The sequence below is a fragment of the Vitis riparia genome, chromosome 10, assembly GCF_004353265.1.
Source record: "Vitis riparia cultivar Riparia Gloire de Montpellier isolate 1030 chromosome 10, EGFV_Vit.rip_1.0, whole genome shotgun sequence".
In the NCBI taxonomy this organism is placed as follows: domain Eukaryota; kingdom Viridiplantae; phylum Streptophyta; class Magnoliopsida; order Vitales; family Vitaceae; genus Vitis; species Vitis riparia.
In genome coordinates this window covers 18409681-18433518 of record NC_048440.1, presented here as the reverse complement: position 1 = coordinate 18433518, position 23838 = coordinate 18409681, and the positions used below count along the sequence as shown (strand labels likewise).

Sequence of the window (23838 nt, the reverse complement as noted above, 5' to 3'; positions counted from 1 at the left end):
CAATACCCCACAAAAAGCACATGGGGGCAACAGAAACCTTAAACACACCCAAAACACAGACAAGAACCCCCCAAAAAAACCCTAGCAACCAAATATCAACACTCAGTCGTAAGCAACTTGCCCAAAGCAAGCCAAAAACAATCAACAAAACAAGCACAAAAGACAAGCAAAGCGAACGTACCGAGGGGAAACTGGAAAAATAGGGTTGAAAACCGCAAATGGAGTCACCATCACGACGCGAAGTATTGCCGGTAGAAAACCCTAGAAGCTTCACTCAAAAAACGAAGGTACGCAGAAGATAGAAGAAGCAATAACAGAAAAAACGCAGTAGAAAAAATGCAAAATGAAGGAACGGTCTGCTATTTATAGGGAGATAGCCCCTCGGTATCCCAAATGCTCAGCTACGCCATCATTTGAAACGACATGCTGCCTCAGAATACCCAGAGACGACGGCTCATCATAAATGCTCCTCTCTCTCTTCGCCCCCGCTCGCCACGTGGCCCAATGAGCGCAAAAAGCAACATCAGTTTCAAAAAAGCAATTATTTTTTAACCCGCCCATTTTTGCTCAGGCAAAATCGACAAGTTAAAAAAGGGGGGCATTGTAGGAACCCCTCCCCTTGATGACACGTGGCGCATATCCCCTGATGGCACGTGGCACGCAATCTTATTCGGATCAAACCCATCCGGATCTTCCTAAGAGTACACGTGGCGCGCTTCTCCTATCCGGACTTCCTCTAGGAGAGGCACACGGACACTCGCAAGCATCACATCCGGGCAAACCGCCATGTCACATTCGGACGATCGACATATCCTATCCGGATATGTTTTGTCCGGATCATTGATTGAAGTAGGCAAGTCTTGCACGTCATCACAACAGCCTGCCATGGCCCACGTTCCGCCACCTGCAGAGTGAAAGGATAGGAATGAAGTGACAGCAAGTCACTTCCCACGATCTCTGACAGTCACGGCGCCTCCCACGATCTCTATCAGCCGCCCGTAGGGTGATGATGGTCCTGCCACCACCTAGTGGCATCATGACAAAGCCAAAATATCTCCCTACCATTAAAGAGGGAAACAGAGCTTCTGGTACTACATATATGAACCTTCGCACAAAGAGGAAGGTAAGCTTGCAATACCTAGTAAAAGACCAACTGATTTATCTCTCTTACCATGACTGACAAAGCCATCGGAGGGTGTGTCCGGACGCCCTGTCTGGACACCTTTTGCAGGGACGATTGAATCAAGAATCTATATTGGTTGAGATCGTGCGTCCACCCATTTGGAAACTACGTGGATCACCAAGGACGCGAGGCCTCAACACTCACGTAGTTTTTAGCCTCCTCTTTCATCAAAACATCAATCTTACTTAATTGGATGATAGCATCTTTTGCAGATAGCTTTCCATGTAAAGCCTGTGCTATGCTTTCTGTTTTGACCCTCTAAGCATCGATGGTATCTTCCAGAGGTTTCATCAACTCCAGAGTAGGAGAATGTTGCAAAGCAAGGGCTTCTTTAGCATTTTTAACAATTCCATCACTCCCATTGCTTTCAAAAGAATATGTTTGTAGCAGCCTACAGAGAAATATCTCCTCAACAGGACATGACGGAATCAGACCCCAAGGATGGTCTGCATGGCCCAAGGTTTGCATAGCATTTTGACCTTTCCCCGCTCGTACTCCAAGTAGGATTAAATCATCAACCAACTGACTCCATAGTTGGTTCATGGTAATCAACATGTCATCATATGAAGTTGGCTCGTCTTTTAATTCTTTGATTCTGTCTTCAAGATCATGCAACTCATGCTTCTGCACCTCTAACTGCTGAACAAGCTTTTGATTCTGACACTGGAGGTAAGTTGCATCAACGCTTCGATAACCGGGGGAAAACACTGGAGTTTCAGGCTATGGGGGATGACACAGTGTTCAAATGAGGCCTTTTCTTCTCTGTTAACACTATCAACTGAACATCCAAACCTCTATTCTCTAAGCAACAGTATCTCATATTTGATGGGTGGGCGACAACCTTGCCCTTGTTGAGGCTCGAATATGTATCCAGAATCATCAATAGCTGAGACATAGCATTAATGCCTTGCTATGGCCGTCACCAATCTTTTTTAGCAAAATAACCTAGCAATCTCACGAACAAACGAAACAACTGCTACCCAAACTCACAAACTGTGCCCATGCAGAAATCAAGGCAATGCTGGCCAAAAACTCTTCTCCTTAGAGGGCATGAATGGCCATCGAGAATAAAGTATGAACAACAAGGGAACAAGCACAAAAACAGAGTATCAACTGAACCAAAGAAGACACTGACCCAAACTCTCTTTCATATTGGAGGCAATAGGCTCATGTATAGGTGGGAAAATAAGTGGAAATGGGACCCAAAGATATGACTCAAGCACCCAATGAAGAGATAAAAAGGAATCGAATCACTATTAAATAAATTTTATATGAAGAACAAGGCATATACTATTCATAACACAGTCATAACAATATCAAGGAAAACTACTGCAACAAGTATATGGTCCAGAAAATGCACCTGAAAGGCTTCCCTTCAGCTGAAATGAGGAAGGAGACTGTTGTGTTTCTCCTCTCCTCAACTAGTAGCCCCCGCCAGAAAGAGCTCCTCCCCTAGCTACCCTTGAACCTCTGGTTTTCTCTCTGAGCTCACCTCAAGTTCTCAGAAGATTTCCTCTCCTCTCAACTCTCTCATACGCTCCTCCTCTTTGCCCCAAAACAGCAACCAAAAACACCACTCCCCTCTAGCTTGCTGCTCCTCACTCTCAAAAACTCATTCTCTCTCCCTGAAAAAGCACCACCTCCACCTGCAGATACGCTCCTTCTCCAACAGAAAAAGACACCCATCTAACAGCCAAAAAGCTCATCTGAATATCCTTCAACAGGTGTCTCCACCCCATTGCATTTTCAACCCACTACCCGATTCACTGACCACCCAACCAGGAAGCAGCATTTGGCTCTTTAAGAGCCCTCCATTTGGCAAGAAGTGTGACCTGCAGCAAATGAAAAAAACAAGCCCCATATGAGGGTCTACACATATATATTATTATTTTTAAATATTTAATAAAAAATATATTTCAAATTCCACCTGAAATATCACAAATTTTTAAGGGTATGAAGCATTAAAAATTTTATTTTATGTGTATTATATATATTAATTTTTGTAATAAAATAAATTTAATAGGTGTATTATTATATTTTTATTTTTAATTGTTTCATATTTTTATGAATTTTTATTTCATCCATATTTTTGTCTGAATTTGCAATGCTTTCGTAAAATTCAATCACGGATATTTTCGTAATTTTTGATATTTTTAACCCTTGGTTATGTACTTATAAGATCAGAAAAATAGTTCATCAAGTCCGATCAACGATGGAATAAAATTTCAAGTGAATCAAGGTTGGTTGGCTGACCTGTGCCACCCAATCTCCACGCCTACACACACCAAATCAGAGATACGGAGAGAGCCACAGCCGATTAGCCAAATTAGCGGAGAAATGTATACACGCCTTTCATCACTGGCCCTCCGGCACCACCGCCATAACCATAACAATTCTGTCCTTCTATTATCCTCACTCATCTCTCTCCGCCACTGCTCTTCTCCTCCTACAAACCCCGAACCACCTCAAACCCTAGCCTCCCTCCGCCATCGCCTTGCCGTTGAATCCCCCTCCCTTTCAGACTTTGTCCGCCTCCAGACTTCCGATGATTATTCCGTCGAGGTAGGAACCAAGAAGAAGCCTCTCCCTAAGCCCAAATGGATGAAGGAGTCTATCCCGGGCGGTGCCAAATATACCCAGATCAAGAAAAAGCTCCGCCAATTGAACCTCCACACGGTCTGCGAAGAGGCCCGCTGCCCCAACATGAGCGAGTGCTGGTCCGGTGGCGAGACCGGCACTGCCACTGCGACCATCATGATCTTGGGTGACACCTGCACTCGTGGATGCAGGTAGTTTTGATTCCTTCAATTTCATGATTTTGATTTTTGTAGGTGGTTTTGATGTTTGAATGTTTGGTTGTTTCGTTGATTCGAGATGCTCCGAATTCGGTCGTGTTCTGTTGGCCATTTTAGATTGGGTTTATGAATCACAGTCCTACATGACCTGGAGCATCAATATCGGCCCAATGAATTTGATTTGCCTAGATGGGTTCTAGTATTTGAATTTGGTGATTTGATTGTGAAGTTGAAGTTGGAAGAAAAAATAAAGAGTTTAGGAAAAAAAAAAAGAAACCAAAAAAATATTGGATTTTGAAAATGGAAACAGTCATAAGTTCTTGGAATTTGAAATTGGCTTCACAATGAATGCTGTTTATGTAGGTTCTTGGCATTTTGCTTAGACAAATTTTAACCCATCCAAAGTTGATGTTCCTGTGGTGAGTTCTCTTGTTAGAGTTTAATATCAATACCACTATTCAGTTCATTTTTGGCCCTGGGCCCTTTTTCCATGGACTGAAATTGCAAGCTGCAGATTTTGATTTTTCCATGATCTCCCATATGTAGATGGTAGATATGTTCTGTTAGCATGTTGAATTCAGTTTGCTGGTGCAGTGACAGTTGCTATCCGCATGGCTGTAATCAAGCTCAAAATTTTTATTGGTTTTAGCTCAAGGTTTTGGAATTTTATTGTGATAATGTTAAATTCGATCAAATTTCCCTTAAAATGTGAAACCTCAATCCTTTATGACAGCTTCGAGAATAGCTCTCTCGACTTCTGATGAATTGAAGAAAAAGAGATCATATTTGTTAGTCAACATTTTGTTATCTTTCTCCACTTCTTTTTTTCCTCTTTAGAACATAGAATTGTTTGGTAAACAGGAAAGTAGTAGTTATGTAGAATCCCGCTCTGTTTAGGATATGGTGCAATAGCTGGTCCATTTAGGTTCATGACACTGAACATGGTGGTATCTCCACCACCTCTGAAAATGAGCACTATCCCCCCCACCCCCCCTACCCCCTCACAGGCTCACACACACACACACACACAGAGGTAGGTCTCTGTTTCTGGCTCTGGATGTTTGGAGCTGGGTATTATCTTTTTTCCATTAAATGTGGTGGGAGGACAAGGAAGAATAAGTATGAGAATCTGGGTTGATCTTATATCCCTATGCCTAGAAAAGCAGTAGCCCCACCTCAAAGACTGATCCCAGATCTCTTCCTAGAACCATCAGCACCCCACAAGCACATTATTTTCTATGGTTTTTTCTCTGGACCACTAAAACACTAGGTTCCCCAGGTAATGCATATAACCTCTCCCTCTCAGTTCTAGGCATTTGGCAACCACAAACAAATTTCTCAAAATTAGAGACACATACTGAGGAATGAATCTACTTATTAGACTTACTGCAAGAAAATCTTGGTGAGAGTTTGTGGGTACACACAGCAAATCGAAGGAGGGAACTAATTACATGGATCCTTCTCTGTTTTATCTTTGGCACAACCAATCGTTGTTGCATTATGAGACTATGGCCTTGAGTCATGGTTGCATAAATTGTGCCAGTAACTTCAAAACCTTTACTAATTTCCTTCAATACCAAACCTACTGTAGAATAATCTTAAGGTTGCTACCTATAGTCAAATCACAGCAAGCTAGGCTTTGGTTTTATAACGTTATGAAATGGGAATTAGAGTTAATGACAATGAAAAAGAAAGTAAAGGTAAGAATAATCAGAAGATCAGGAGGAAACAGTATTGGGTAGAAATTTTGTACGGAATATAAATTTCTTTAAAAATAAAGAGTTTAGAAAAAAACAAAAAAGCAAAAAAGCAAAAGGATATTAGATTTTGAAAATGGAAACAGTCATAAGTTCTTGGAATTTCAAAACAGCTTCACATGAATGCTGTGTATCTTGGTTCTTGGCATTTTGCTATGACAAATTTTAACCCATCCAAAGTTGATGTTACTGTCGTGAGTTCTCTTGTTAGAGTTTAATATCAATACTACATTTTTATCACGAAACGCTGTATTGGCAGCTTCTAGGACAACAGGATATACAGACTTTCCAACAAAATATTGGAACACAAACACTTGGTAGCATTCCACATCAGCAAATCCATTCAGAAATACAAGGGAACTCCATAGCTTGGAATTTATCCAAAAGCTTTATATTCATCTAATCATCATAATTTTCCCCCCAAAAAACCTGATTTTGTCATCTGAACCTCCACCAATTCCAAAAAACTGCATAAAGCATAAATTCTATTAATCTATCAACCAAAATACGGAAAATTCACAAACCCTGCATTTGATCTGAGAGAAAATTTAAGGGAAAGAGAAAAAACTAGTTGGTAATTTTTTTAATTAAAATTTTCAATCATTTTCCAAAATATCTAATTGGTTGACAGTCATTCTCATTGCCATTACAGACTCAAACTACCAATAAACCCCAATCCTCTTTTAGATTGCTTAGAATATAGAGGAAGAGAAGGAAAAACAAAAGTTTGAATCCCAGTTTCCAAACTCCAGCAATAATCACAAGCCAGTTAACTTTCAGAAAACCAAAACTACATGACTAATAAATATTCAACATTATTGCTTTCAAAAATTCAAAAGTACATGACTAATAAATATTCAACATTATTGCTTTCAAAAATTCAAAACTACATAACTAATAAATATTCAGTGAGAAAAAAAAAAAAAAAACACGGTGCTTAGATTTTCCAATATTCCAAAACCTATAAAACAGATAGTATGCCAAATTAAAAACTAAACTTGAAAAATCACAATATATACCACTTTCTTTCCATTCTGCAGCTTTCTCACCAAGCAAAGAGAGGGTAAACAAATAAAATGTCAAACATAACATTGTAAAAATGTTTAAATATGTAAAAAGAAACATTTGATTCAGCTGGTGTGAAGTTAATTTCAGTTGGTGTTGGTACTCCTGGTAAAGCCTGTATTCTCGCTGAGTGGGTATTCTTTTTACCTCTTTGACTGTTAAACTAAGTCTGCCAGAGGAAGTTTATGTTTTTAACTAGTTGAAGTAAAATTTTGTTTCATGACATCTACTCTGAACTACTTTACATTTTTGTAGTTTATGTTGTGTTCACATTTGTTATTATCTTTTGATGAATGTTATAGTCACATTGCGATTGAATACTGGTTCTAATTTTTGAACTAATACTTCTTTAGAACCATTCTTTTTGTACTTTCATTCTTTGTTTTCATATTATTATCCTGCAATACCCAACTCCATCCTCTTCCATCTTGCTGCTACCATATCTATACAAGAGGTTTAATTCTACAATAAGCTTGTTAAGTAACACTACAAGCATCCTCTGAATTTATGTTATCAGGAAACAAAAAGTAAAGGCTTTGGTCATGACTTACGTTGCAGACAGGATGGCACCTATACTTCTCCCCTTGTAAATGTACTAATGTGTGATGATGTCACAAGCTAATGTTGTCTATCAAAAAAAAAAAAACAAGTTAATGTTATGGCTGGTTTGTTGCAGTCAGGAAGCATGGGCTCATATATGATCAACTAATATCACACCATGTAGTTGGCTTATTTAATTGAAAAATCATTTGTCCAAAAAATCAGCATTATTGAATGAGTATTGCCATTTGATTTTATTCAATTTCCTTGTATGGTTGAAGTGCATTTAGAAACCTTTTGATCATGTTGCTCAATCTCTCTCTCTCCCTTTTCTGAATCTAATTAAACCTCATTTAATCAGTGTAACTTTTTGCTGGTACAAGGTTGGGGTAGGGCTGTGGGAGGTTCCAGTTTCAAGTCTTAGTAAGGACAAAAATAAATAAATAAAAATAATATATTTTATGAATCCAAAACACAAAAAAAAAAAACAAAAAATCAGCACAATTTCTTGCACAATCAATCATTCAAACATGGCTCTGATTGTTTCATAAGTATACCATCTGTCATGAAAATGATTAACAATATGTGAGAACTCGCTTCTTAACTAGAGGAATGCCGTTTTCAATTAATATTATAAAAATGTGTTAATATTTGTTGTATGCCTATGCAATTTCATGGTGAAGGGACACATAACCTTTTAGGTCAGCATTTTAAAGTTTTGAATACTTTTTCAGTATTTTTGTTTCTTTGTTTATTAGATAAATAAGGGTTTTTTTTAGTATATTAATATGTCCATGTTTGTTTTTAATAACATAAATTTTCTCCTTATTATTATTATTTTTTTGTCAAAAAAAAAAGAAGGTAATATCCTTGTGTTGTGATATCATGAATTCTGTAGGTTGATGTTTTAGACACCGATACACTTGGCATTAATGCCACATAGTATGCTAGAACTATGCCAATGAATAATGTTTCTGCTTGTTAAAGATTAGGACTGGGATTGTTCTCAGTTTTCATATTCTCCATTGGTGATTCGGGGTGTTTGCTTTGTATTTGCCACTCTGAGGATTACAATGTTTAGACTCCAAATGGCATAGAAATGAAAATAAAAGAAATTAAATACTTATACATTTAAAATTTTTCATTCTCTATATAGAAGAGATAAAATTGCAGAAACATGATAGAAAAAATTATTGATGATAAATTTGATTTTTATTCTTGTTCCTGTTTCCGTTTTTTTCCCCTTTCCTCGTACTTTTGTGCAAATTTTTCATAATCCAAATGGAGCCGCAGTAGTTGTTTTCTTTAAGAGTTATTATAATGAATGCAGTAACGAGTGTTGAGAAATGTCAAGTGGATAATGCAAATATAAGGTGAAGCATTTTAATTTGTTTCAAGGTAAATATCTGACAGCAAAACATTGTGGCTTGTGATTGTTTGTGATTTTGCCCCAATTCTCAGATAAAAAGCAATTGTGAGATTTTTTCTAAGAAGTGAGGGTTCTTGACTGAAATTTTATTATACAGACATTTACTTGCTTCTTTTCAGATTCTGCAACGTCAAGACATCACGAACCCCTCCCCCTCCTGATCCAGATGAACCCTCCAAGGTTGCTGAGGCTATTGCATCCTGGGGTCTGGATTATGTTGTGATTACAAGTGTTGATCGTGATGATTTACCTGATCAAGGGAGTGGTCATTTTGCTGAGACGGTACAGAAATTGAAGATTCTGAAGCCCAATATGCTGATTGAAGCCCTTGGTAGTAATCTGCTTTATTGCTTTTTGTATAAAATACCAGATTGCACTCCATGACAATGCAGACTGAACGTTGGTTGATATTTCATGGAAACCAACCTTCAAGGAATCATTTTTATTTTCACCTCTAGAATTTCCCAGTTGCTCTCATGGTTCATTCTTTCTAAACCTGGTTTTTATTGTTGGGAATTGTGTAGTTCCTGACTTCCGAGGAGACCCTGGCTGTGTGGAAAAAGTTTCTAAATCTGGATTAGATGTTTTTGCTCACAATATTGAGACGGTTGAAGAGCTTCAAAGTGCAGTTCGGGACCACCGTGCTAATTTCAAGCAATCTTTGGAAGTTCTAAAGTTAGCCAAAGAATATGCTGATGCCGGTACACTAACCAAGACATCAATAATGTTGGGATGTGGGGAAACACCTGATCAAGTAGTGAGAACTATGGAAAAGGTCAGGGCTGCAGGTGTTGATGTCATGACCTTTGGTCAGTATATGAGACCGTCAAAGCGTCATATGCCAGTGTCTGAATACATTACTCCTGAGGCTTTTGAGAAATATCGAATACTTGGCATGGATATGGTATGCTTTGACCCCTCATTTACTTTTGGGACATGTAAAACCTCATTGTTTTATGTTCTCTTATGTATTCCAGTGACCATACATATCCTTATGATTGTCATTGCTACACCATCAATGAGCTATATCATACTTCACCTGCATGTGTCGTTGAATTTCACTTCGATTGCTTCTTTTTTAGTTCTTTTGTCACCATTTTCTTGTTTCCTTCATATTTTTCTGTGCTTTCTTTCTTGTGGGAACCTCACTTAGAATTGTTCGATATGTATGGGCACGTAAATTTACAGTATTATTGAATTACGTGCCCTTCAATATTATCTTTGTGGTCCATCAAGGTCCTTTGCATATTTTCCTGATTGCATGTACCATTGTTTTAATCATTTTTATCTGATTGTAATGACTAGAATTTGAATGTTGTCACCACCTTGAGGTGCTGGTCATCATTTGTTTGAATGTTGTCACCATTTTGAGGTGCTGATCATCATTTGTTTGAATGTTGTCACCATTTTGAGGTGCTGATCATCATTTGTTTGAATGTTGTCCCACCTTAAGGTGCTTTTCATCATTTACAGGCATCAAAGTTCTAGTTGTGCCAGACATGATTTTCACTTCTTGGCATGAGTTCTTAGTTTTTCTTTTCCTTCTAATTTTTTTGTTCAGGTTGCATCTAAACACTTTATGCTGATTTGGCTAGTCCTGTAAGATGATATTTCAGAGTGCTTAATTTTGTGCATGATTTTAGTGCTTTGTTCATGTTTCAACTAAGACTGTTACCAATCTCCTTGGCTAATTGGTGACTTATAATCTTGTCAATCTGGTGCTAATAAAAATTATTTTTCCTTTGGATGGTAGATCTTTGTTTTCTTCTTGTCCTTGGTTTTAACACCCCAAACCAATTCACCATTTCATCTTTCTTAGTAACTTCATAATTTTGTCTTCATATGGTGTTTGAGAAGAGTAGAACCTGGAAAATTCTATTAGAGAACACCATAGTCCCTGTATTGCTGTGCTTAGAGTTCAAGGAAAGGTATTGGGGGTGGGAAGCTTAAGGGAATTCATCCTTGGATGCATTTTCTTTGTACCATGTTTGTGTGGTTTTTACCAGTGATTTGCAAGGCTGGATTGGGTTCTGTGTTTGCATGTCTGTCGGTCGTCAAACACTGAATGATATAAGGTCAAATAGACACATGTATTTGTTGTTTTATTAGGCAGTTAAATGTAACATATGCTCCCGTGTGTGGGCAGGGATTTCGGTACGTGGCCTCAGGACCCATGGTGAGGTCTTCATACAAGGCGGGTGAATTCTACATCAAGTCCATGATTGACGCAGATCGGGCCATGTCCTGGGCGTCATCATCTCCTTCACCCCTCCCTGCTGCCTGAATAAAAAGAGAGGTTCTTTAATAATATCGCGGCTTATCCACCTGTCTTTGACTCTTTTATTTATTGTTTTACTTTCATCTGCTCATCCACCTGTATATTCAACTCAATTTGTTCTCAGATGTTGTTCAGTAGCTATTTTATTGGAGATCTTCGGTTTTTAGATCTCTGCTATCCCCGTCTCTATTTAATAAACCTGAACCAACATGGGGTTTGTTTCACTTTGTAGCCTCATCTGTCTTGCCACTTTCCCATCATTATTGCCCTTTTTTATCATTTATTTTAGGTTTGGCTTTTTGCACTGTCATCAATTGCTCAGTCTGGGTTCTCGAAGAAGAGGGGGATTTGATGAAGAACAATAGCTGTGAGGGCCCCCATATCTTCCACATCATGAATTGACCTGAGAATGTCTGATTGGACGGTTGTGATCTTTTATCGGTTTAGTATATTCAAGACATGGTCTCCGTCGGATCACTCATTAGTCCATGGGCCCACCCACTTGTCCATCTTCAATGTTTAGGAATGGTGACCCGGTGGGACGCCCATTCTGGGGACATCACATGTATCGGCGGTGGAAAAAAGTAGAGAGAAGAAAAAAAATAAAAAAACAGAACATGCGCCACTTGTTGAAAATTCAGGGAGAGTGATGCGGCACGGATCACGAGAAACCAAGGCACAGGCCCCCCCTCCCAACTCCCCAGTGAAAAGGAAATAGAATTCGTGGAGCTTTTCTACATTAAATACATTTACAGTGGCCCCCCAAAATCCATTCGCCAATTATCAACTACCCTCCCTCCCATGACTCCCATGGTCTTCATCACCAGCTCCTATTAATACTCCCACCTGCTTCTTCTGTTCTGATCTCAGCCGGAAAATCACGTCGCCTCCCAAATCAGGCGCAATGCCAGTGACAAAAACCCTAAACCTCCATCATTAGTAGCTACTGCTATTAATTTCAGATGGGTTGTTGTGTTAGCACCTCCACCCCTCTAAAACAGCAACAGAAACAGAAACAGCAGCATCAGCATTGGCCTTCGGATTATAGCAGAGGATGTGAGGGCAAAGCTACTCCGCCTCCTTTGATGGAGGAGGAGGCTGTCAAGGAAGTGCTCTCCGAAACTCCCGCACCCAAACCCCCTCCTACCGAAGTAGAAGAAGAGAATACTACCCCTCCCTCTCCCAAACTGGCGTTGAAGAAGGTTGAAGAAGAGGAGAAGATCCAAGAGAAAGTTCCAGTTAGTACTGTAGAAGAGATTTCTGAAATTTCTGAGATTTGTAGCATGAGCGAGAGTGTTTCCACGACCACCATTACCGAGAGGAGAGACGACGATGAGCGGAGCCGGGACGAGTGTGAGGTGCGGCAGAGGGTGTTGAGGTCTCCGGCCAGGTTCCTGAGCAACCATCGCCCTCCTTCTGGGGATTTAGGAGGGAAGAGAGAGTGGGGGGTGGGAAAGTCACCGGCCAGGAGGTCCGAACCGTCGCCTGGCAAAGTGAGGTCAGTTTCCGCCAGAGACGGGAGTCAGCCTACGGTGAGGCAAATCGATAGGCGCCGGCGGGACTCTAGCGAGAATGGCGCACGGAGGTCCAGGTCCCCTGCTACGCGTTCCGATAATGGAGCTTCTAGATCCGGCATCGGACGGAGCCCATCAGCAAGGAAGACAGGGCAATCCCCTTGCCGTGTTCCGGCGGCGGCGGGGGCGCCCGGAAGTAGCAGAAATGTAGAGCAGACGGAGAAGGAAGGGAAGTGGCCGCCGCCGCCGGCGACGAACGAGTCACTGGAAAATCCCCTGGTGTCGTTAGAATGTTTCATCTTTCTGTAGGAATCTCCCGGGAGGGAATCAAATTGTGGTCCCTCCAGTGAATGGTCTTGGATAGGGAGAGTGCCGGAATTAGGATCGCCGGCTAGTAGACCCCGCTTCTTTCTTCATCCACTTTTGTTTTGTTGTAGTCATGTAGATAGAAGTCAAAGGTCAATATCGGGATTGGAAGCTTTGTCACTCTCTCACTGAAACTTGCCATGATTGCTCTGTGTCACAGTTTTGGGTACCTGGTTACGTAGTGCCAGTAATTGACCTAATTTTTTTCACTCTGTTCCTGCACCGCCTATCTTTATACGCAATCACCAACATTGCATTCACACTATGGGTTTCAACGTACCACAAGGCACAAACCAACCCTTTATTTTTGGTCATTAAGTAAATGTACTACTAGAAACTGAAAAACAAAATATAAAAAAAATTATAATTGTAATAAGTGTTCGATTGGGTGGCTCCTCACTTTGTTTTTTAGCAAGCGAAAGAGGAATTAATGTGTTTTGGTAGATGAGCACAGAGTGGTTGAGTGTCTTGATTGTCAAGTGCTGTGGTCCTCCATCCTGATGCATGGGCATTGGTCCACTAGTGACTAGCCCACAACACTCCACTCATACTTGAACCTCTTGGACTGTAAAATGTAAATTTAAATTTTTTGGGTGTTTCTGGTGCTGTGTTTGGTTAGTCATGGTTGGAGCTTAAAGACAAGACTCCTAGTTTTGAATGAGAGAAATGCCAACAAATTGTGGTACCACTGTGTAAGCTTATGGTCCCATCAAACTACACATATCCTCACAACCCACCAAATCAACGAGGGTCCTTGGAAAAACTATTTTGAAGCACAAGAGGCAAGTCTGAAAGGGGAAGCATGAACAAGCTACTATATTTGAGGTCTTTCCCAGAAAAACTAGCTCAAGAGAGAAGAACAAAAACAGAAGGCAAAAATAAGTAGGTTGTGATATGATTCAAATGAGTGAGTTTAAAAACAAAAATATGCTGACGAAAAAGGGTTATTTAAGACAAATCTACATTAAATGATGGGTTGAAGTTTGGGGCATCTTAGCGGGAATCCCAGTCGTGGGAGAGCCGTTGGGGCATGAAGACAACGGAATGGATTAGTATTTAGTAGTCCATCCTTCTTTTAAAACTGAACTTGGTGGGAGTGGGGGACACTCTATGAATTGAATTGAAAAGGCAGTATTGGGCCTTTTTGGACTCTTTTCCGTCTTCGTCTTTGTCTATCAACCAGACAAAACCAAATCTTTTCCAACCCAATCGTGTGTGAAAATCAATGAAAGAAAAGGAATGTTGGAAGTTTCCCAAGTTCAAAATTCAAGCCTGCTATATTTGATTTTTGTTTTTTTGTGACTCAATGGGATTCGGATGGTGACATTTTAGCCTGTCCACCACTCTGAACTTTCCTTCAGTATCTGCTATTTTAAAATTGGGCTTTTGGGCGGTTCGATTCAGCCATTCAGGCCTCTAGGCGCGCTTATGAGTTGTATTTTTATGAGTGACGCTATGGGCGGTGGAACCCCATTTTCCCATATAAAGAAGTCCCCAATTTTGCCCTTTGGGTTCCTTGCAATAGAACGTTGTCTTCCTCCCTTTTCAGGCCTGCCGAGTTGTTAGGATGTAATGTTTCTAGTTAGTTTGTTGACGGTAATAATGGTGTAGCTCAGCCTGGATCGATAAGTTGGGTGCCACACGAGGGAGTAAAGATGGGACGCATCGAAAACCAACTTCAGGTCTGCCTCAATACGGTGGAACAACGTGCCTGCCCACATCGGTTTATTAAATGGGGCTGCCTCCTTTAGCTTAGGAGGTGTAACATTGTAAACATAGTACTGAACTGCCGTAGGATCTGGCAATGGGCCTTGGCTGGTGCGAAACAAAAATATTATCTAAATTGCTGTTTGTGATAGGAAAATGAAGAATCATGGGGTCTCAAGCACAACAAATGAGCACTCTCATGCTTGGTACAGGAGAATGGTTTAATTACCAAGCACCACAACAATGGGCAGACTTTGAGGTAGGGGAAGTGAATGGGCACACTTTTGTGCTTGGAAAAGCGGATCATCAGATATTAAAGAAGAATGGATTCTCAAATATCACAAATGGATACTTTGCACATACTTGTGAAAACTGAAAAATACTCCCTCAGCCTGCCCTTTTAATACGTAATAGTAGCCTCTTACTTTCCCCCCTTTTTTTTCCCTCCTTTGGTACATGGAGACTCACCCATTTGATATGCAATCCAATCAAATTACATTTGGAAAATCTGAAAAATATGGAAAAACATGGACATGTAAAATAGGCCTGTGCCTACAGATGCTTCAGATCTGATTAGGAAGGATATACTAAACCAGCCAACCCACTGTAAGCAACTAAATCCTATTTACACAGAGAACATGAAGCTTCCAGGCAGGTTTGACCTCAAGTTCAAACTTTACATATTTGCTCGTGCACCTTCAACCAAGTAGAGTAGAACTTTATCTCATCAGCAGAGAATGATGATGTGAAAAGCAGATGTTTCTGGTATTCAGTGTTATCATGTTGAAGCTTGGTTCGTCGTGTCTGCAATATTGTTGGAGTTTGAGGAGGGATTGGCAGTTGAATTATGTTCTTTGAGAGGCCATGGGATGCGATCTGGTGGACAAGGCACAGGAGCTGGATGTGCAATGAATGTCGGGATATCTTCTCCAGGCATCAACACTGAAACTCCCCTTGCATACACAGTCATCTGCAGATTTTTGAAGAGAGAAAAGTCAATTGATTTGAATGATAGGAAATTGCATCTAAAGAAGCTATGTCATGCCCAGAAGAAGGATGTTCAGAAATGAAAAGGAAAAGCCAGAGTAATCTAGTTATGGGGATATGCCAAGTGTCTTTCTATCAGCTGCTCCTATCAAAGGGCCATAAGCCATAATATAAGAAATCACATAATGCTAACATCGTGAAAATGTGCAAAAACTAAACTGCTAGTTTGTTTGTCAGTTGATCAGCAGTGTCATGCATGCAGGTGCATTGGCAAGGAACAATCATCAATACCAGCCACAAACATAACAATTAGAACTGAAACCTTCATCGAAACAAAACAAATGACATCCCATAAGAACATCAGCATTATGAAAAAGGGCAAGAACCAAACTTGTTTGTTTGTTAGGTCACTAGGTTTAAAAGTATCAAGTATGTAGGTACATACAAGATAAACCATTAGAAGCTGCAGATAATAACCACAAAGGCTCAAAACTACCCTAGTAAGTCATTGAGCAGGTTCTTCACCAACCACATCAGTTACCTTAACAAATACCCAAGTTTTTCTTTTCTGTCATTTGGACATCACTGAATGATAAGGAATCATCTGGCAAGTGAAAAAAGGAAAGTGAACAACAGCAGAAAAAAATAAACAAATCCATCAAATCCAATCACATGGTGGTGTTTCTTTGCAGTTTTCCTACATGTCTCTTCCTATTATTAATCATTTTTTGTTTTTCGTTTTCTTCAGCACATAATGAATAAATTATCCCAAGAACCTACATACATATTTAACATCTTCTTTCTCATATAATGGTCAGAATATAAATGGTGGAGGCTGAGACGTGTCGGCACTTTATTTAGATGATATAATATAGAAATAGTGTAGCTGGAGAACATATAATTTCTTTTTCCCATAAAGCAAAGGGATCTTCTACTTAACAATAAGTCTCACATGGGATTTTTTTTTTCTCTTTTTTAGGAATTACATTTGAAGTTTCAAGTTCTAGACCTAGATCTGAGAACAAATTCATAACATCGGGTCTAGGCTTCATTTTTTTGATGATCTCAGATCACATTCACCATGAATGACAACAACACATCAAGTAACAAAATCGTACATGGTGCTCTTGTCACTTGTCTTTACATATTGGACTAACTCAGATACTTTGTTTGTGTGCTTGGTGACCATCAGTGAGGGTGAGCCTTGAAAAGACCACAATTATAAACTTCCTCCTTGGATCCTAAAAATGTTAATAAACCATAAGCCTCAAGTGTCTGAATCCAGTACAGTAAATGTGGGTCCTCGAGCACAATTGATACACAAGTGTAACATACGAAGTGATTTAGACCGCACAAATGGAGGGCCCCATCTTGGAGATTTGATCACTTATACCCATTTTGTCATTCAAATTTACCACAGCAATGGGATCATAATATCATCTACTGAAGGCCACTTGAATTCTCAAAAATCCTTGATTATTCCTTTTTTCTGTAGCTAAAAGCAACATTAAGTAGAGGACAAACCCCAAAGGTTTCCTTCCAATTGAACAATAAGGTTACATTTGATGGTGGGCCTTACATGTTCCAGAGAAGGTAGGTATCAATTAAAGCGATGCACCCGCAGGGTATACTTTAAAACAAATTAACTTTGATCATCTCCTACTACTAGACAAAGCACACACATGCTAATTCATAATTTAGTAGGTAAATAAGTTTATAGAAGCTAGTTTGATACACATTTAAAACTCCAAGCAAAAAGACAATAAACAAAGACTCGCCCACAAAGAAAGGTTGACTACCTGTCCCTGACCCTCGGTGATGGCCATGCGGAGCATCATAAAGGTTGGCACTGATGGGGCCTAATGCCCACCATGTACAGAAATGGGGCTAGACACCAAGAAGTACAAATAGTCCCCAGACTGTTTGGTTGGGACCAATCATTCAGCAGACAACTACTTAGCCGGGCCATTGCCCAGCAATCATAATTACAAGACAGCACAGAATATTAACATAGAAAATTTTGATGGAAAATTATAAATTTGGATGAGAAGAAAATTCAAAAGGACAATGATGTTGCCAGAGATATATCCTAGTTTTTGTGGACATTTGAAGAAGTTGATTGGAAAATAAGATTGGGTAAAAAGCAATTGAATCCTTACCAAACAGAAAATCTACTAATGCCATGGTCTACACAAAATCTATCATTCTATCAACTTAGGTCACTCTGGATTGAAGTTTGCCCATTCTAGAATGGAACTCAATTTTCTGAAGTTCAATGCCCATTAAATCAGTTCAAATGATTAGCCAAATGTTGAGCTAGTTATCTATTAGGCACCAGCAAGGGATGAAACATTTTTATTACAGAACACAGACAAATATGATAGACATGGCTGGGGGTATGGCCATTCCAAGAATTTGGAAGGCCAGGGTCTAGCAGATTAAAATGGTCTATATAATGTGATCAAAAACCTCTTTTGGGTTTTCCAGAGATGATATGGTGGTTAAAGGAAAAATCACAAGCCCCATGAAACTGAGAAGGCTATATATTTTGAGGGGAAGGGAAAATGAAAAGAGGAGAAAAAAAAAAAAAAGCCTTGAAATCACCATGAAAAAAGGAAATATCTACAGCAACCTCCATAAATGCTATAAATCCTTTGCAAAACATCGTTTATTAAATAAAGAGGTGGTATAAACAAGCCAAATATAGGACTGGGAAATCTCTGAAATTCATAAAATTACCACAAAGAAAACTACTTGCAAGTGAAAAACTTTATGTCAGACAAGTAATCATCACTATCTACAGAAAACAAAATAACCACCCAAAACCGTCAAAACAAACACAAAAGAGAAAAGAAAGCAATTAATTTTCTGTCAAAATGAAAATCATTCGGTCAACAGAAAGCTTGAGAGAAAGGAAAAAGAGAAGACTTGAAAAGGGAAAAGTTAAAAACACTAGAAAAACAGAGGCACTTGCAGGCATTTTCCTTCCTTTCCGCTCCCGAGAGGCGAGAACCAAACAGAAAATTGTGCATTTTCTCACTAATTAGCAATTTAGGATGTGACCCACAAGTTAAAAAGAAGCATGTAATAAAAGCAAACACATGGGTTATACTTACTTTAGGTGATGGGTGACCAAGCTTCCCATTGAACCCCATCTGGGACTCGACATCCCCGCGGTCCCTGCCGGTGGCCGGCGATAGAGAAGGTGGCGTGGGTCTGAGAAACCTCTCAAAGATAGCCATGACAAGGAACATGGAGATGAGAATGGCAGTGGCAACGAACCCAAATGACACCGCATTGACAGAGTTGTCAAAATGCCTCCAGTGCTCCTCTCTCTGCACGTTCGCCGGAGCCCCAGTTGGTGGCCAACTCCAACCACTCTGTTCTCCCATTTCTCTTTCTTTTCACGTATTAAAGCACACTCCAGAAGTAGAAGCTCTGGAACAACGTAGCCCAGTTGTTCTTCATGACACTGCAGTTGTATACAAAGAAAGCGTTGAAAGTAGACAAATAGACATATGGATGGAGTGATGGTAGGGCTTTAGACCTTATCAGAGGCAACAGTATTGGGACTTAAACCTGTGACTTAGCCTCCCAAAAGAGAGTGAGAGGAGCATGTGGGAGTAGCTTTACAGAGAGGAGGCTGAGGTTGGAAAAAGGAGAGAGAGAAGAGAGCGCTTTGGAATTTGGATAGGTGGTTGATTCTTCTTCTACTTCTCCTCTGCTTTGCTTTCTTTTTATTTTTCTCTTCTTTTTTTTCTTTTTTTTTTTGGGATATTATACAAAATGGCACCTGATTTTGGCAGTTGAAATGGACCTCTCAGTTTATTTATTTAAGCATCACAACAAGTTGGGCCTCCATTTGGGCCTCAGCCTGTCTTAGCAGTTATCCCTTGTCTCTCTCTTCTTCTACCCTTCCCCCAAACCCTAAAATAATAATAATAATAATGCAATAAAAAAAAAATACATTTGTTAGTTAGAGAGTTGACATCTTCCATGGCTAAATTTTTATTTTTTTTGAAACAACTAGATTTTTCCTGGATCTAACTTGGCCCACTTTCTACAACTCCACCTCAAATTTAAAACAATTCCTTGTAGACATCATTTATGGATCCCTTGACCCAATTACTCAATCTTGGAAATTTAAAAAAGGGCAGCCAACTTGTAGTTGGGGATCGAATTAAGGCTCACCATCAAGCACAACAAGTGCGCCAACGTCCAGCTCCATAAGTAATCGATTCAATTTTATTGTTAAGCAAATTTAATCTGTGGCTTGGGCCCCGCCAGCTCCATAAATTACCTTTTCAAAATCAGAGATATAACTGACTGGGCCCGGCCCAATATCTTGTCCACGCATGTACTCACTGCCTGACAAATACCCTAGCTTGGGACCAATATTTACACAAAAAATGCCACTCTGACAGTACTCCTCATCGAGGTAGGGAACCCAGTTCTGAAACCTATCTGATGGTCTCAGGATAAGTGGCAATCCTGAGATTATGCGGAAACGTGTGGGTGAAGTATTGGTGCTACAGTCCAAGTCAAGAAATTGGAGACCTAGAGAGGCTACAGAGCCTATACCACAAAGGGTTTCATGGGAAACTGAGAAAGAAAAGTACGTCTCATTTTTTTCTCGAGAAAAGGTCTTGTCTCATGCTTGCTCCCACCCCCCACCTCCATGTGTGCTGCTCACGTATCGTCTTACCTGGCAGTTCATGCCATGTCATCAAGATTATGAATTTGTAAGTGTGAACCACAATACCTAATTGTGGATATTCGTGCCTGAAAGTAGAATTCATGTACCATATCTAAAACTGAAAGATAATCTTAAAATAAAAAATAAAATAAAGGATATTTGGAAATTATTTATATTGAAATTAAATGGGTGACAAGTGAAGGGAAGGCCAAAGAGGAAAGGAGGGCCATTTTAATTAAACAGAGGTTACATAGTCACATGCAAAATGTCGGAGGGATGCTCCATGTCTCCCAAGCCCCCTGGATTCCCATGGTCCCCACCTGTCCTCCTATTCCACGTGTCTCTATCAGCATGCTCTAGCCACGTGGCTTTAGCTGGAGGCGTCCTCATCCGAGTGTGAAACCCATTAACCCCAAACCCTTAAAGACTTTCAAACCCCACCCTCTTGTCTCCCCCCGACCACCTCCCATCCCCACGTTGTTTCTCCCCAGACCACCCCTTTGGACGGCCTCGATCTCTCCCTATCTCCTATTTCCGCTCTGCCTTCCGATCCAGTCAATGTCCCACGGGTCAAACATCACCTTCACCCCCTTCTGGCTCCATCACTGCACGTGCGATTGCGTGTTGGACTGTAGAAATAATTCTGAGTTTTGACGGTGTCAGCTGCCTCGTGCGTGGCTCACGTGATGGACCCCCTCCCCCCACCTTTTTTTCCCCCTTTTCTGAGAGTTTTTGTTGACCCCCCTTTCTCTTCTTTTGATGCTGCTGGAAGAGGGCTTCTTCTTGGGCTATTTCTTTTCTGCGGGCCTGTATGGTTAACACTTGATGCACCCAACCACCTCAAGACGGTGGGTGGAGCCCAGTGGGGTTGCACCTGTGGGCCAGGGCCCACATTGTGGATGTCCATGGACCATGACAAAGGGCAGTTTTGGACCTTTTTGAGACCGACCCAACAACATCTAATCATCATTTGGGTCACTCACCCCTTACTAATTTTAGATCAACACTTGTTTTTTTTTCTTTTTCTTTTTTTATTTATTGTGGGCTTGGCAAACCCCCAAGATCAGTCATGTGCACTGCAACCCATGCCCACCACCATACTTTGTGTGACTTGCCATTAATGTTAATTTGCAATAATGCTTTCATTTTAAACTAGATTGGGCAAATACATTTTTTAACATTATAAAAAAAAAAAAAATTGGCATAGATTGTGATTACATGAGAAATTGAACTCATTGAACTCAGTATATCTGACCTTGTTCTATAGCACAAGTAATGCGATGACTTGAGGAAGATAGACATAAAGTACTGTATGATATATGGAAAAAGGTATAGGTAGACGCATGTATGTTATATATAAGTTACTTAGAAAGTTGAACAACACAACCATGGCTGCAAAGCTCTTTGTCGCCAACCTCTTGAATAGGCTCCAAGTCCCTCCAGGCATCTTCGTCAGCCAAAGTGTCGAAGACATGGACCATGGATATGAAGTTGGATGAGCCCCCGGCTCCTCTTCTATAGCCTGCCAAGAAATATAGAAGGGTTCCAAGTGGTGCCACTGTGAGGTAAAGTGGGGAGCAGAGGGTTTGCAGCTGTGACCCATCCACTATGTTCCATATGTTGAGGTTCATATCATATGCCTCAATGTGACCTTTCCAAGCCTTGAGGCAATCCCCCGAGCTAAACAAATTTCCATCCACCACTACAATTTGATTAGGTGGTACGTCCAGCTGCCACATCCCTACCATCAGGTCCCATCTTCCACTGCTCGGGTCGAACAACTCAGCTGAACTGCGCTCCAACGCGCAGGGCACGGTTCGGTCCGAGTCCAACCTGTCAGCAAATCCTCCAACCACTAGGATCTTCGCTTGCCATGTCACGCCTACACATTTGTACCTTAGGGTGCTCATGTTAGGGAGAGGTGTCCACACATTGAGGGCGGGGTCGAACACCTCAGCTAAGGATATCCCACGTGCGCTTTCCAGGGTGGATTTGCCCCCTGCCACGTAGATTTTATTTTCACAAACCGTGCATGCAAAGTCATACCGTGGGGTGCCGAGTGGTGTGCATTTTGACCATTGGGTAGTAGTCACATTGTAACGCAAAACTGTTGAAAGAACCTCCACGTCCACCTCGATAAACTCCTCACCCCGTGCCCTGTCCTTGCGGCAGAGGCGGCCGCCAATTATGAAAATGGAGTCGCCTAGAGAAACCATGGCGAAGCCTTTCAAGACTTGGTTGTCAGCGAGTCCAGGAACTGGGTTAACGTAAGTCCAAGTGTTGTCACATGGATTGTAACACTCTATCCAATTGGACACATTCGCATTTGGTGCTGGCTCTCTCAGGCAAAACGAGGCCATGACCCGATACCTGGAGGAGGTGTTTTCCGGGGATGGCGGTGGGGTGGTGGTCCGCTGTGGGGAGGGGAGGGAACCCATTGGAGTGGTGGGGGGGGAGATGGTCATGGTGGATTACTGCAACAGACTCCTATGTATGATTTGTCAAATGGGAGAAATGAAGATAGCAGAGGAGTAGATGATATAGGAGAAGCAGGCGGAGAAACCAATGGGAGGGTGGATTGTGAGCATCGAACAGGGATTAGGATTGGTGGTGGGTGTGGCGGCATCAAAGCAATTGGAGTGGATTTCCATGAATTTTGTTGTCGCCATTGATTAATTCTTTGGGTTTATTTTGGTGGGTCATTGTCTCTCACATTGTCCTTTCTTGTAGCATAAAATTATGTTAAATCCAAGGAAAAGCTCAGGTGAATCAAACGAGAGAAGCTGCCAAACCAACTCTTGTGAGGTCTCAATGTGAAAGTGTTGTTAATTCTAGAAGAAAAGATCATATGCCATGTTGATTGTTCAACCTTTGATTTCTTTATTGGGTTAAAGAACATGTTCGAAGAAAGGGGGCACCAGCACTATAAAGGCATGCCTTTAATCCTCAGTGTGCCCATCCTCACTATAGAATAACAATTCCTACTAAAACCGCGTGACAGAAAAACAGGATAAGAAACTGAAAAAGGTACCTGAAAAGAATAGGAAGCTACATCCTCAATATATATGTATATAGATATGACATCTGGAATCTCATATCAAACACTTGCTTTCCTTGAGCCAATACAATAAAGTTGGGCTCTAGACATTGGGTTTGCTTATCAAGAACTGACCCTCCTTTTTTCAGAAAGTAAAGGGCATAATTTTTTAACTGGGTTGCTCCTTTTGTGAACTTGTGGAACTTACAAAATTGGGAAAAAAAATGTAATAAGAAAAGGAAGCCACTTTTGAACCTTTCAGACTTGTTTATATGCGATGAAAACCAAGCAAACTGTTTGGGTAGTTTCTTTGAAGTAAATGGACTGCCCACATACACACTTTATGTGGGCACACTGTGGTTGGGCTATCACGAATCATCAAAAGCCCAACAACTCAAGCCTGAAATTAACACCATGAACAATCCATCCAACATCTTTAATGGGGCTGTCAATACATGGAAGTGCAAGTACAACACATCATTTG

At 40.6% G+C, this 23838-nt stretch overlaps 4 protein-coding genes and 1 long non-coding RNA gene across 5 annotated transcripts; 3 read left to right on the top strand and 2 right to left on the bottom strand.

Annotated features, from left to right (window-relative positions):
* The first annotated feature begins 3399 nt into the window (after positions 1-3399).
* LOC117923286 (lipoyl synthase, mitochondrial) lies at positions 3400-11271 on the top strand. The gene is made up of 4 exons (XM_034841512.1): positions 3400-3972; positions 8889-9100; positions 9294-9673; positions 10916-11271. Exons 1-4 carry the CDS (start codon positions 3521-3523, stop codon positions 11051-11053), a joined length of 1182 nt encoding a protein of 393 aa, XP_034697403.1. The 5' UTR covers positions 3400-3520; the 3' UTR covers positions 11054-11271.
* Positions 3980-4626, top strand: LOC117923289. The gene is made up of 2 exons (XR_004652602.1): positions 3980-4397; positions 4525-4626. It is a non-coding gene; the product is annotated as an uncharacterized LOC117923289 (long non-coding RNA).
* A 91-nt stretch (positions 11272-11362) lies between the features above and the next one.
* On the top strand, positions 11363-13136 carry LOC117923287 (serine/arginine repetitive matrix protein 1-like). Its single transcript, XM_034841513.1, has one exon. It carries the CDS (start codon positions 12010-12012, stop codon positions 12868-12870), a length of 861 nt encoding a protein of 286 aa, XP_034697404.1. The 5' UTR covers positions 11363-12009; the 3' UTR covers positions 12871-13136.
* A 1811-nt stretch (positions 13137-14947) lies between these two features.
* Positions 14948-19364, bottom strand: LOC117923288. Its single transcript, XM_034841514.1, has 2 exons — positions 18738-19364; positions 14948-15604 (listed from the first exon to the last, which is right to left on the bottom strand). Exons 1-2 carry the CDS (start codon positions 19011-19013, stop codon positions 15413-15415), a joined length of 468 nt encoding a protein of 155 aa, XP_034697405.1. The 5' UTR covers positions 19014-19364; the 3' UTR covers positions 14948-15412.
* Positions 19365-21525: 2161 nt separating this feature from the next.
* Positions 21526-22919, bottom strand: LOC117924292 (influenza virus NS1A-binding protein homolog A-like). The gene has a single exon (XM_034842891.1). The coding sequence runs from the start codon at positions 22780-22782 to the stop codon at positions 21679-21681; it is 1104 nt and encodes a 367-aa protein (XP_034698782.1). The 5' UTR covers positions 22783-22919; the 3' UTR covers positions 21526-21678.
* Positions 22920-23838: the final 919 nt, after the last annotated feature.